General features: G+C 36.7%; 1 protein-coding gene across 3 annotated transcripts in view; it reads right to left on the bottom strand.

Annotated features, from left to right (window-relative positions):
* Positions 1-691: 691 nt before the first annotated feature.
* Positions 692-14,331, bottom strand: part of slc66a2 (solute carrier family 66 member 2) — a 57,872-nt gene continuing 44,232 nt past the window's right edge. For all 3 annotated transcript variants that reach the window (XM_077196550.1, XM_077196549.1, XM_077196551.1), the window contains one exon: positions 692-2,778. In XM_077196550.1, coding sequence (XP_077052665.1) covers positions 2,571-2,778 — 208 coding nt within the window. In that variant the 3' untranslated portion in view covers positions 692-2,570. The remainder of the gene's footprint in view (positions 2,779-14,331) is intronic.

Here is a 14,331-nt window from a genome sequence, read left to right as displayed (position 1 = left end):
TGGCCAAGTACCATGGTATTTGATTATAGTAATCCTTTGGTAGCATGGTATTACCATCTGATACCATCAGATTATCATGGCTGTGTGTTGAAATATTCCTGAGATAAGCATTTAGTGTGTTTAATGAGTCCAGAATTGAGTCCTGTCCAAACTGAAGAGGGAGACCAGCACATCTATTCCTATAACCGTTTAAATGTATGTGACAGATGGTCAGATTGTTGTGAAGCACTCATAACATTGATCAGTGGTAGATACATCTATATTGATTCGCCTGAGAGCCCTGCGCTCATAAAGACATTGAGAGACCTGCCTGTACAAACACTGCTATAATGACCACAGACATAATGAATGGACTCTCAGCTTTCTATTTTAATGAAACTGGTTCAATGTCTGTATTTTATACCATGAAAAAACAGGCTCAAATGTTCACAGTCTGTGAGACTGTAAGTTGACTACAGAGCAATAACGCTCAAATCATTATACACTACAGATTTATCTTATAGGTGTTGGTAAATGTGAATATGGATTAAGGATTAACATTTTTAAATGTCTGAATTTACAATAGCTTGATCATGGAACATCAAATGCATCTTTGGAGTAACCTGAATGCTAAATATTTTTAATTACTTTAAAATAAATAACTGAACATCTCTTAATTTAAATGCATATAAATGACAGCAGTATCCAAACAGACCTTTTAAAAAAAATGTTTATTAACAAAACTCGCTATAAAAAGTTGCTTTGCATTGAATATAATATGTGGAGTGACCAACAGTATCCATCTTAACACCAACAGAACATTTGGCTAGACAGACACTGAACACCATCCCCCCCTAAAAAAACAAAAACATACAAACAAAACCCCAAACATAAACAGAATGATAGAGTAAACCTATATATGGCTATGGGAACCAGAGTGTACATCAGTTACTTTCATTCAATGGCAAGAACCTTTAACAGAAGACTGTATAAAATAATGACAACATAGATAAAAAAAACTAAATAATATAAACCAGCTATTGTATCAAAATGCAACACAAAGAGAAACAATATATATTCAAATGAAGTCTAACGCATATTTTAGAATCAACCAGGTAAAAAAAAGACAGATTAAGATAGAAAATAGAAATAAATAACAGCAATAGTAATAAAAAGGGAGTTTTATCTGAATTGGGAGAGTTTTTATCAAAGACAGTCTTTCATGTTTTTTTTGTGATTAAGGAATCTGGATAAAAAATAATGTCATGACATTTGAACAAATCAAGAGTGGAAAAATCACGCCAAAAGGCCATCAATTGTGTTAAACTATTCCTCTTTAAACAATTCAACCCGTTTACCTATATAACAATTATAAGCAGCATCTCACTCGTAACAGGAATTGTTTACTGGCATGTGACACCCATATAACTACTGAACAAGTACTAATCTGCAAAATAATAAGTAATAATAAGTATTTGTCAAATTTTCCAGTAAGACAAAACTGAAAAAAAAGAACAGTTTTTTTTTTATAAGCATACATCTTTAAGCATCAGCAAAAACATATTAATGAGTAAAAAAAATCAAGATATATTTTCTTTAAAAAAGTATCTGTTTTAAAGATCTTTAGGTAATTTTACTGGGAAATTACAAAAATAATTTTTTCAGTGTATCGTCTTGTTCAGGGCTGATTACTGACTCAATGTTTGAACCCCTTGGCATTGAATACAGATAAAAAATTTTTTTAAATTAACCTCCAAAATGCCTCAAATACATTGTTAAAGTTGTACAAAGGTCAGTATATGAATCTGGTAATTTCCTAATTGGTCATGCTAACTAAAATGATTGCACGCAAATTAACCAGGACTGCTATTCATATCTCCAAAAATAACATGGGGGAATACATTTCATCAAGTCTTGTAGATTTGTGAATTGTATGAGAACTGTCTCCAATTAACAAAAGGAGAGTTTTTTTTTTGGTTCGAGCAAACACAGGGCTCTTCCTGTGATCTTCATTTGTCCTTCACTGCATGAAACACTACAGCAGGCTACTGAGGTAAAAACTTATCCAAATAAAACTACACTAATTGTACTAATCTCTTGTAACAAAAGCTTTGTACATTCATCCATCTAACATCAGATACATTTCTGGTTATTCCGAAAGTCTGTAAGGCAAAAGTTTTCATAAGCATGAATGTTACCCTGGGCTGGCGTGTATATACAGTATGTGTAAATAGAACTGCATATCTTTATGATATTGCATGTAAAGGTTGGTTTTACAAATAGTTTTACAGTGGCACCAAAAATAATCAGAACACTTAAGCAACACTACTGTATGAATGTCACTTCATTGCATAAAATATAAAAAAACGTGGCATTAAATTTAAGATAACAGAAGCACAAAAATTGTGAGAAAAGCTTTTGCATCATAGTTTGATGTTTTGTATTCTAATGCGATGACATTAAACATATTTAAGTGTGACTTAAGTAGCCAAATACTTTTTGGGGAGATTGTACAAAAGATCTTGTATGTATGCATACATATATACATTGTAATATAGATTTGAGCACATTCCTTAATACATGCGGGTGTTTCATAGGGCCTTGGCGCTGGTGGTATGTGTGGTGTGTGAGATGGGTTTCTGTGGGTAGAGGCTGTAATAGTACACTTGGAAGAGAATAGCGAAGTCCACGCACACCTGAAGGAGGCCGCAGATCCAGAACTGCATGGGAGCCTGAGTCAACAGGAAGTAGCCTGTCTTGAAAGTGTCTCCACTGGTCCACATCAACACCATCTTAATGCTGGAGGCACAGGAAGTGAGAGAGAGTTAGAGTCAGAGAGTGTTATTAAAGTCTGGAGATGTGAGAAAGAGAGGCAGATTGATCAAAATCACTGAAAATGAATGAACTGGCAAGTGCAGGATGAGTTGCGCTCAAAGGTTAATACTATAGGGTTTGTTAACCTCAAGTATGAGCAATAATGATTGATAAGGGTTGCTTCATCTAATTAATATACATAATCTGTCACAATTGTGAGAGAACATGAGAGCAACACTAGAGTAATATGGGTTTGGACTTTATAACCACCTCTCTTAAAGCGGAGAATGACATTTTTAATAATATGTCATTTTTAGGGAAAGGACAGCTGTAACATGGAGCCTGGACAGTAAGAATGTTCTCACAGACCGGCTCCATCTGCTCCACATGTGGGTCTCGTGCTCTCCTCCACGCTTTGTTTAGAGGAAAAAAAGCATAAGATCACATGTCCAGTTTTGAAATTATTTACTCAACATCTTCCTTCCATTGAGCAAAAAAAGAGAAATTTGAAGAATGTGTTGGTCGCACTTTTCCATTGAACACTTTCTACTATATTCCTACTCATCTGAAGGCATTTGATTGCTTTGAGTGAAAAACAGACAGAAATTTTGGTCATTATTAATCAATAACCCTTGAGAAAAGTAAATATTTAAGAAATTGTTCTTGCAGATAATATATTAATGAAATAAAAGGGCACTTAAAGGCAGGGTAGGCGATTTGTTCCAGAATTTTTTGTTTTAATGCTGATGGAAAGTCTCTTCACATCCTGAGAGCAATCACTAAGTTAAGTGGTCTAAATGTATTTAAATGTATATACACTACAGTATATTGTCTGTGGAAGGTGTTAGGTCATAAAATGCTCATCCACTCATTGCATTTGGTCCGAATGTAATGATACGATGTCCTACCTGCCTGTCAACGAATGTATTTTCATACATCTGCACACCCTGCTCACACTGACACCACACGACATCAGCGCGTTTCATGCTGTGCAGAGTTAGACAGACGTCAGTCGCCGAGCACCGCAACTGAAACACCACCCATCTTTTACAGTTCCTCCTGAACCAAAACAATGAACTTATACTGCGTTCACACCATAACTACTGTAATTTGGAAGAGGTGGAAACCCGTGACATTATATATATATATTTTAGTTTACAGCAACACACTGTTTACACCATATTTTAATGGGTAAACAGCACTTAGTTCAACTAATTGCATTTAATACAAATTTGAACTTTTATACATTTTAATTTCATTGCAATTAATTTGCAATTATGTTTTCGAAAACATTACATTCAGTTTTCACTTAAGGCCTCATTATGCTTCTGCGTCAACTCCACGGCGTAGCTACGCCGTCACTCCTACGGTGTCGTGGCCGTTTTATGGTTCTGCGTCAGGTTGAGCTGCATCGCGGTGCATCTGACCAATCACAGCCCTTGTGGTCTGCGTCGCCTCGACGCGTAGTTACAATTTTTTGGAGGTGCACATCGAGCTACGGCGGAGGGGTTTGCGGCGACACAGAGGGGTGTGCGGGGGTACGCCGTCAATTCGACGCAGAAGCATAAAACAGGCTTTAAAGGTGCTATATGTAAGAATGACAAGAGTATCACATCGAAATACTGCAGTCCAAATTCAAAATATCAGAGACCATTGTTTCCCCCGCCCCCTCCTCCTCAGACTCGACGCTCACGCGGGTTGGCAGTTTGAGGACACGCAACAGGAGCGAGCGCAATTGACGACGAAAACCGAGGAGCTTAAAAAAATTTAAGTTAATGAGTTGATTTATCCGCGTTTTATTATGCTCTCGTTCATAGAGATTTTTAGATGGATACCGAGGCTTTTTAGGTTGTGTGGAATCTGCAATCTCTAACAAGTTTGCTTGCTCGTTTCCAAGGCTGCGATATGCTGTGTTTCCTGCCAACTGGCATCCTGGGGTGTCGAAATACTACTGGGTGAACTGGCAGTGGGCGAGGTCACACAGACAAAACAAAACCCAACTAACAACACGGAATGTGTAAAATAATAAGTAAAATAATTGGCTGTAAAAGTTTTTTTCAGAGAAACGAGTATGTGAACTTAGCATGTTTCCTAAATATCTGCAAACTTGTATACGTATTATGTATGCATAATATTAAACATATTATGGTATTTTTATACTTTAGTAGAGTAAAAAAGTTACATACTGCACCTTTAAATATATTCTAAATATATTAAATATATTCTTTCAAAGCATATAATTTCCATAATAAGATCTTTTATAATGTATTATAAACTGTACTTCTTTTCACGAGGGAATCTTCCCTGAAACTGGATTACTGAGTTTGTGGGTTGAGATTCAGATCAGTTTGATTCAGTTTTGTGAAAAGAATTAAGAAAAATAAATTCAACTCAAAAGCATTATTTGTTCACAAATTGGACATTGCTACTTCTCACATGCTTGTGCCTAAGGAAAACTAACTCATTGTAAATTTTGTAAATCAATGCCATCATATGACATCAGAATACTTGGTATATAGCACATGAGTTATGCGGTTTACTTTTATGGTGATTTGTCATTTTGGAGCTTCACACCCCCATTACTTTAATTAAAGCAAAAAGAGCCAGGATATTCTTCAAAACATGATCTTCTGTGTTCCACTGAAGAAAGAAAGTCATACAGAATTCATGAGGGAGAGTAAATCATTTTCAATGTTGGGTGAACAATTTTTAAGATTGCTCCTCAAGTGCAGAAACCCATGTGTAAACCTCAAGCACTAAGAACAGCTCACATTTTAGGCAGGAGAACAAACAACCTTCCTTTGTGCGGCCATATTTGGTGCCTCAGCATCTTCACGCACAACTGCACAGAATTACAGAACTGTAATTCCACCTGAATAAAGCTTTTCCACCATCTTAATAAACAAATAAATTATTCAAGATGTGCATTTTTTTTAAACTACCCAAAATACAGCACTCCACACTACATCAATTATTCATTTCAGATTAGGCTTTTATGATGTTCTAAATGACTTTTAATGTGAATCATCAATGTATGTAAACAAATGATCAGGTTATGCTGCAGAAAGACACACAGCCAGGAATAAAAGGAATATAACAGCATCATTAAAATAATGTGTGTCGATTAAACATGAGTGACTGATTTAGAAAAGTAGGATAAATTACTGAAACAATATTCCGGTTGCACTTTATTTTACAGTACGTGCACTACATGTACTTAGTGTGCTTACCTAAGAAAGTATTGGTTAATATAAGGAAACCTCATGGGTTAAGGTTAGGTTTAGGGATAGGTACAGGATAAGTACCTAGCTATTATAATAATAACTATATTAAGTACATAATATGTACAGGGTCAAAGTTTGTGGGTCAGGATTAGAGGCAGGCTTAGGGATGTAGTTGAGTTAAGAGAGAGATGTTAGGACTATGTTTTTGGTTGACTGGAATATTGGTCAGCTTTCAAAATCATTGAAACATTATAATCATACCTACCTCTAAACTTACTGAAACCTAGTTGAGTTTGAAATTTTAAAGTGGAAAGCGAGTTGGAGACACTGGACATGTTATGATAGGAACGCATTGATTGAGATTATCCTGATGCGACTGTCTCAAAAGGATGAGTTAACAACTGGTTGTGAAAAGCAGACCAAAGCTGGAGAAAAGGAAACAGAGAATACAGACAAATCTTTTCTTGCCCAAAAGAAATTGAGTCAGTTGGGGGGGTGCAGGAGGAGAGCTGAGGTAAACACGGTTTTCTGTTCTTTGTTTGGCTCAGTGTTACACTCAAAGCAAAACTGAGAGGCGGCTTGATCCATGGCATCTGATAAAAGGCCACTGAAAGCTTATTAGAGCAGCACGTCCTAAAGAGATGAAAGAGCACTCTTACTGCCGCCGGGACACACCGATCAGCCTCTGTGCCAGAGCAATAAACCACTCCACACTCCACACAACAGAAGAGTTTAATGACTGTGAGCTATGACGAGGACAGGGTCATGATCAGATCATTAAAGCTAAAATAAAAGTTTCCCCACTAGCGACAACAAACCACTGGAATAAAATAAAGATTGTTTCCTGACATGTTTCCCAAACAAGCCTATTGTCTGCGAGCTGCATGTTCAGACAGTTTTTTCTGCACTAGTCGAATGCCTCAATTTTTAGACAACTGTAACCAATCCCATAATGCACTGCAATAAGCTTTTCCACTTCCACTAAAGGATTCGTTCACTTCAGAATTAAAATTTCCTGATAATTTACTTTCCCCCTCACGTCATCCAAGATGTTCATGTCTTTCTTTTTTCAGTCGAAAAGACTGAAAGGTTTTGAGGAAAATATTCCAGGATTTTTCTCCATATTGTGGACTTGCAGTGTCAATGCAGCTTTAAAGGGCTCTACAAGATCTCAGCCGAGGAATAAGGGTCTTATCTAGCGAAACGATCAGTCATTTTCAAAAATAAAAAATAATACATATATTTTTTAACCACAAATGCTCGTCTTGCACTAGCTCTGTGATGCGCCACACATTATGTAATCACGTCGAAAGGCCACTTATGTTCCCATTCCAAAAGGTAGAGTAGTGCGAAAAACTCCATCTCATTTTCTCCTCTAACTTCAAAATCATCCGACATTGTTGTTTTACCTTTTTTTTTGCACATTCGCTTTGTAAACACTAGGTCGGTACTTCCACCTATGTCACACGTGACTTTTTTTTTTTTAGAAAACTACCTTCCTCGGCTGGGATCGTGTAGAGCACTTTGAAGCTGCATTAAAAATGCAATTTGGACCTTCAAACCGTTGCACCCCATTGAAGTCCACTATATGGAGAAAAATCCTGGAATGTTTTCCTCAGTAACCTTAATTTCTTTTCGATTGAAGAAAGAAAGACATGAAAATTTTGGATGACGTGGGGGCATGTAAATTATCAGGACATTTTTATTCTGAAGGGAACTAAACCTTTAACTCTTTCTCGGCCACTGACGGAAATTTCCGTCATTTTTGAGACAACAAAGTAACACTTTCTATGAAGCCTGTATAAGGCATTATATGGCTATTCTTAATGCATTATAATACATGCATGATGCTATATAAACAACATTATAATGTGTTGTATCATCTGATAAATAATCATAACAACAGTTACAACAGATTATAATACTTACCTATTTGTGGTTATAATTTTTAAGAGTACAATGTTTTATTTTAAGGTGTCTTTGTTACACTGTAATTATATATTCAAGTACTGAGTGATATAAAGTAACTACATGTACTTACTATAGGGTTAGAATTAGGGGTAGTTGCATGTAATTATGCATAATTTATTGTTATTACTACAGTAACTACATGTAACATATGTAACAATGACAGCGTAAAATGAAGTGTTATCGGGTATTCTTGATGCATTGGAATGCACGCATAATGCCTTAACCTTATAAACAACATACACATCACAACATTTAGAGCATGCAAGGAAGACGTATAAAATGGATATATGGAACCACCTTGGCAACAAGACAACTACAATTTTGAAAGAGCACCTGAACGTCAATGAATGGGAATACTGGCATGCCAGGAACAAGAACTGACACATTCTTGACCACCTAACATTAGAAAATACAACTTACATGAATGTGGTTAACCAGACAGGTTGTTGCTTAAAGCAGACAAAAGCCACGTATAAATATTATGACCACATTATAAAGCTTTTTAGATGTTTAAAAGAAGACTTTTTTGTTGCTTTACTTAAAGCAGTAAAAGACCACTCATAAGATGTTGTATGATACTGTGCAGACCTTAAGTAAACAATGTCAAGAAATGAGACTTGTGAAAGTAAAATATACGAATCTATGGAAATATATAATCCATTATAACTTAAGTGGATAAAATTATGTTCATTGTGTGTAATAAATGATCATACTCTTAATAGTTATAACCACAAATAGGTACGTATTATTATTGTAGTTACAATTATTCATGAGATGACAAAATACATTATAAAGTTGTTTATAAGGCATTATGCGTCTATTATAATGCATTAAGAATTCCCTTATAATGCATTACACAGCGCTTCCCTGCCGTTGACGGAATTTTCCGGCTTTCCGTGTTTTTATTGTTATACAGTATGGAGGCGCTATTACACATCGTCGGATCAAAACAGGTAAAAAAAGGAGCAGAAACAAGCGATTAAAGCATTGTATGTTGTATGCATGTGGTATTCTTTCAAAAAAACATGCTTTTCTCAACTTTTTGTTCAAAACATTGCTTTTTTCAACTTACCCACATTCAAGTGTTCATAAAAAAAGAATGCATGTAGCGAAAATAATTTTTTTTGTTGTTTAAAAGCAGACGCTCTGTTTTTCTTTTGATATATTGCATGTTCAGATATTCATAGAACAAAATATTCTGGCAGCAATGAAATGTTAGATTTTTTTAAATGCTGCCAGGAAAAGAGTTTAAGTTTCTATCAAAGATGGAAATACTAAAAGAAAATTGGATAGCAATCCAATGCAATTACAAATAATAACAATTTCATGCACATTAATTCACTTAGGAAATAACCGTGTAATAAGTGTGATAAATGTACAATCAGCTTATGATGTTATCATAAAATGAACCCCTTCAGGGTGAAAACAGCCTCTGTGTTGTGTCACAATGTGGTTTCATAAGACATACTGTACTAGCACTATGAAATACAGAATATTCTGTTTCTCTGACCGATGAAAACTTATTTTTGTATATTAACCATCAGATTCATCAAAAACGTGCTATAAATATTTGCTGTTTTTAATATAAAATCTGCACTTTGATGTAAAGCACAGGTGGAATGTTTTGGAGATGGAATTAGAGTGTGCCATCATACATATTGAGGTGAGTGAGTGAGTGAGTGAGAGAGTGAGAGAGTGAGAGAGAGAGAGAGAGAGAGAGAGAGAGAGAGAGAGAGAGAGAGAGAGAGAGAGAGAGAGAGAGAGAGAGAGAGAGAGAGCAGTGATCAATCTTAACAGCTGCCATGGAAACCATCAGGATTCAATGAGGCTGACGGTTGCCATGGGTTCCATGATAGAGTATAAACAAATTCCTCTTTTCATCCTCACTTTGAGCCACAAAGCCAGACTCCAGCAACAGTTACCAGAGAGCAAGGACTAACACAAAAATCAAAAACAAGTAAGTATAGCAGCACTGCAACACTATGTTGGTTGCCACTACAAACAACGATTGGTTGCTTTATTTCACAGACCGAGGCTTGTAATGCCACACTAACACCCACACATTAACAGCCATGAGAGAGCCAAGATGAGGACATGAAAGATAAATATTATTAATATATAGTGAATGGAATGGTTTTTGTTACTTATTTTGTGACTTATTTTTATGTCACAATTCTTATTGTGAAGATTTTTATTCAGTTCTTGTGTGTAATTATTGGGTTTGGCATTTTATGTGGATGACACTCATAGCAGATAATGTGTGCATGTCTATAAAGGCACTGGACAGAGGTGGATTTCTGCAAAGCTCATATCTCATCTCTCTCTCCCTCACACACACACGTATATGTGGTTTAGGGGGAATCTCCATATGCATTATGCTTTTTATACTGTACAAACTGTATATTCTATCCCCTTACACTAACCTTACCCCCAAAACCTAACCACCACAGAAAACTTTTGGCATATTTTGACTTGCAAATATATTTAGTTTAGTATGTCCTTTTAAGTCATTTGGTCTGACATAAACAATGTTTACGTTGTAATACCCATGTCATTATGCACATTTGTGTCCTCATAAACCATACAAGAACACACACACACACAAAAACATACACCACCCACCCACCCACCCACCCACCCACACACACACACACACACACACACACACACACACACACACACACACACACACACACACACACACACACACACACACACACACACACACACACACACACACACACACACACACACACACACACACACACACACAAATCAGATACTATATTTCTCAAACTGCATCAAAACGCAGAAGTAATGTAACTGAATTCTGCAATAATTTGATAAAACAAACTTCCTCATATTTTAACAATGTATTCGCATGTTGTTTTCACTGCTAGCCTTCAGTCTTCTCCTAATGATTTACTTGTGGGCAATATTCACGTTTCACCCATCAGAGATGATAAAAAAAATCACTATACACCCGGTGCAAAATTACTTGCCTTTTGTAAAAATTCCCATCTAGGGATTCTTTTTCATTTATATACTTCAGTCACATCTCATTACCCTCTCTCCCTAGTTTTGTAAAGCCAGACTTTTGACCCCTTTTCTGATCACAATTAAGTTGTCCACTTTGAACCTTATGCTGCCCAAAAAATTACCCACTTAAACCACACTGATATGTAAAAGTTAAACAACCACAGTACAACAACAAAAAAAGTGACCATGGAGGGTAATTATGAAAACATATTAATGTTATATTAATATAAAATATTAATGCTTCACATACAACTGAATATCTTTCAAAGATTTGCAAACGTTATAATATTTAGTTATGAGCACTGAATTCACTCTGTCTCTTCACCCCAAAATGTGGTTTCTCTTCAGTCTTTCAAACAAAAAAGTAAAAAATAAACCAAAATAAAGTGAAATTAAGTAATCAAACTCTGAAGAACTGAATCTACTCTTTCCCCAAAACATTTTTTCCATTTCAGTCTTTCAAACAAAACAATAAAAATGAACAAAACTAAAACAAAACACCAAACCAAAACTTCAAAAAAATAAAGTAAACAAACTTTGTGATCAGTCATACAAACAAAACAAAAAAAGACAAAAAAAAAATATATATATATATAAATAAATAAAGTGTAGATAAGTAAAAAAAAAAAAAAAGAATAGCAAAAAAATACTTTTTATATACTTTGTGTTGTGTGCCTCGGACTGTGGGCAATCAAATGCAGAAGTAGGGAGTACAATAGAAGGCGGTCAAAAGCCTCTGTAGCTGAGAGGATGTGTTAGATGTCAACGGCATTAACATGCCACCAAGAGCCTGAGAAACAGGGCGTTCAGCATAAACCAGTCAACACAAACACACCGCTGTGAAATACTGCTGTCCCGCACAGCTTCTCCTCATAGAAGCACGGAGGGCAACTTCCTTTTGTGGGAGCACCTGACTCAAGGCTCAAATCTACAGGAACGCACAACTTAATGAATGGTTTGTTTGCAGGCCGTGGATACAAACCAGCTTGCTGCTCAGTAAACACATATATAACATTGAGAGTTGCGTAGAATTTCAGGGTGGCCGTGAGATAATTCAGATGACTAAATAAGGCACTGAGGGTTTTCAAACTAACTAACAGGACTCTGGCAATGAACTTGGCTGTGCGGGGTCAACACTTTCCCTCCCATTCATTAACGTTCGACTGATGGACAGCAAAATAGATTCACATGAGGTTAAAGGTTCATTCACAGCAACAGCTACCAGGCAAACAATGAAGCAACTAACAATGGCTGAAAAGCTAAACAAAACAAAAAGAAAATTCACTTTTTATTTCTCAAAAACATTGTTTTCCTTCACAGTCTTCCAAATTAAACAATTCAAAACTGAAAACCAAACAAAAGCAAACCAAAAAAGAGAGAGAGAAAAAAAAACGTAATTCAATTTAGTCTTGTAATTCAAGGCTGTCTCCAGGAGATGAATCATCTGTGATTGTGGTAGGTCTGCACAGAACACGGCGTAGATCTGAATCTGATACGGACGTTTCCCATGCACTGCAAGAAACATAAATTACTCAATGTGCCATTCGGGGAGCGTAAACCAGATAAAGCAGCACAAGACTGCAATAAAAGTTGTCCTTAAGTCAGACGGAAGATTCTGAAGGTCTCTGGCCTCAACGGTGCAAAGGCAAATCTCTACAAATATTCACAGCAGTAGCTCATTACCACTTACAGATGAATGTGCATACTTCATTCTAAAATTTACTGCCATATGTGCCATACTGCCATAATACAGTCATTTTAAAAAGAAAGTACATCCTTTTGAATTATATGGTTTTACGTGTCAGGACATAATGAACACTCATCAAAATAAAGCCACTTCGAATGAGTGCACTTCTGCCGCACTAGGCGAAAAACAATTGTGCTGCCCCTCTATTTGCAACGTACCAGCAACAACACACAAAGACCAATAATGCCATATAGCCTGCATATAACGCGAAACCAGCAACAACACATAAAGACCAATATGCCATATACATATAACGCAAAACCAGCAACAACACACAAAGACCAATATGCCATATAGCCTGCATATAACGCAAAACCAGCAACAACACACAAAGGCCAATATGCCATATACATACAGTATAACGCAAAACCAGCAACAACACACAAAGACCAATATGCCATATACATATAACGCAAAACCAACAACAACAAACAAAGACCAATAAGCCATAGGCCTACATATAGCGCAAATAGTACGCAACGCTCGTGTGCCCAAAATGTCAACAGTATTAAAGTTTATGTAGGAGGCAAATGCCTGCTGGCATTTTTCTTTAAGCAGTCATTTCTGCAATTTTCCAAATAATCACATTTCACCTCCTCAAATTACTGTTGCAAATCTCTTTACACCACTTTCTTATGTGCGTATACACACACAAATGAAATGTCCGCAAGCACATTATATCATCAGCAGGTTCAGCATCTTAAATAACGACTAAAGAGCAAATGAAGCTTAACTTACATTTCAGAAACACGCACGGCAGGCCTTCATCGCAGCAGCAAAGGTCTTAACTGCATCCTCTATTTCGATTCTCCGTCACATATGAAACAGCCAGCCACCGCTGTCAGCGAGCCGAGCCGCCGTATTGAAGCACTGAGGGCGAGCGCGCTGCGCCCATACCTCCGGTTCAGTTTCCCGAGCCCACGAAGTGCGGCGAAAACATTTTCGGTGTAACTGCCAGACGGTTCATCTCGTCTGCGACAATCTTTGCGGCATCCATCTTCATTGAATTTTGATATCAGAGAGAGCTGGCCAGAGCACAGCATAATAAGTAGCCATGTGGTTGACTTGGAGGGCGGGGGCAAAAGCGCCGGGTTATTCAGTATGGAAATACACACAGACAATGACACGCCACGCCCCTACTGCATGCTAGAATCTCCGAAAACAAGCCGATTTCAACCTCAAAATGTAAGCTTTTAAATATACCAATACTGCTATCTCAAACATGGAGAGGCTTCTTCGTGATTTCAATTAACAGATTCTCCAAAAAATTGAAAATCACCAATTTTGAAAAAATACTCTTCTTTCTCATTTTGCTCGAAAGTTGTGCTGCCGACTTGTGTCCCTGGTTTCTGTGACGGGTCACAATTGAGAAGCCATACGTAACAAACCAAGCACACCCTTACTGCTTCCATAAGAATTAAGAGGGTAAGTAGCAGTCAGGCGCTGCTAATCAAATGTCCTTGATTAATTGATCAACAGCAAGCGTGACCAACTCTATAAAAACAGAAGTTTTGGCAGTTTGCTGGTCTAGAGCTTTCAGGTGTGTGTTAATACAAT

This window comes from Siphateles boraxobius, unplaced genomic scaffold, assembly GCF_051911475.1.
Source record: "Siphateles boraxobius isolate OS27281-9 unplaced genomic scaffold, OSU_SipBor_1 35, whole genome shotgun sequence".
In the NCBI taxonomy this organism is placed as follows: Eukaryota; Metazoa; Chordata; class Actinopteri; order Cypriniformes; family Leuciscidae; genus Siphateles; species Siphateles boraxobius.
The sequence above is the reverse complement of the archived record's forward strand: the minus strand, read 5'-3'. Positions and strand labels throughout refer to the sequence as shown.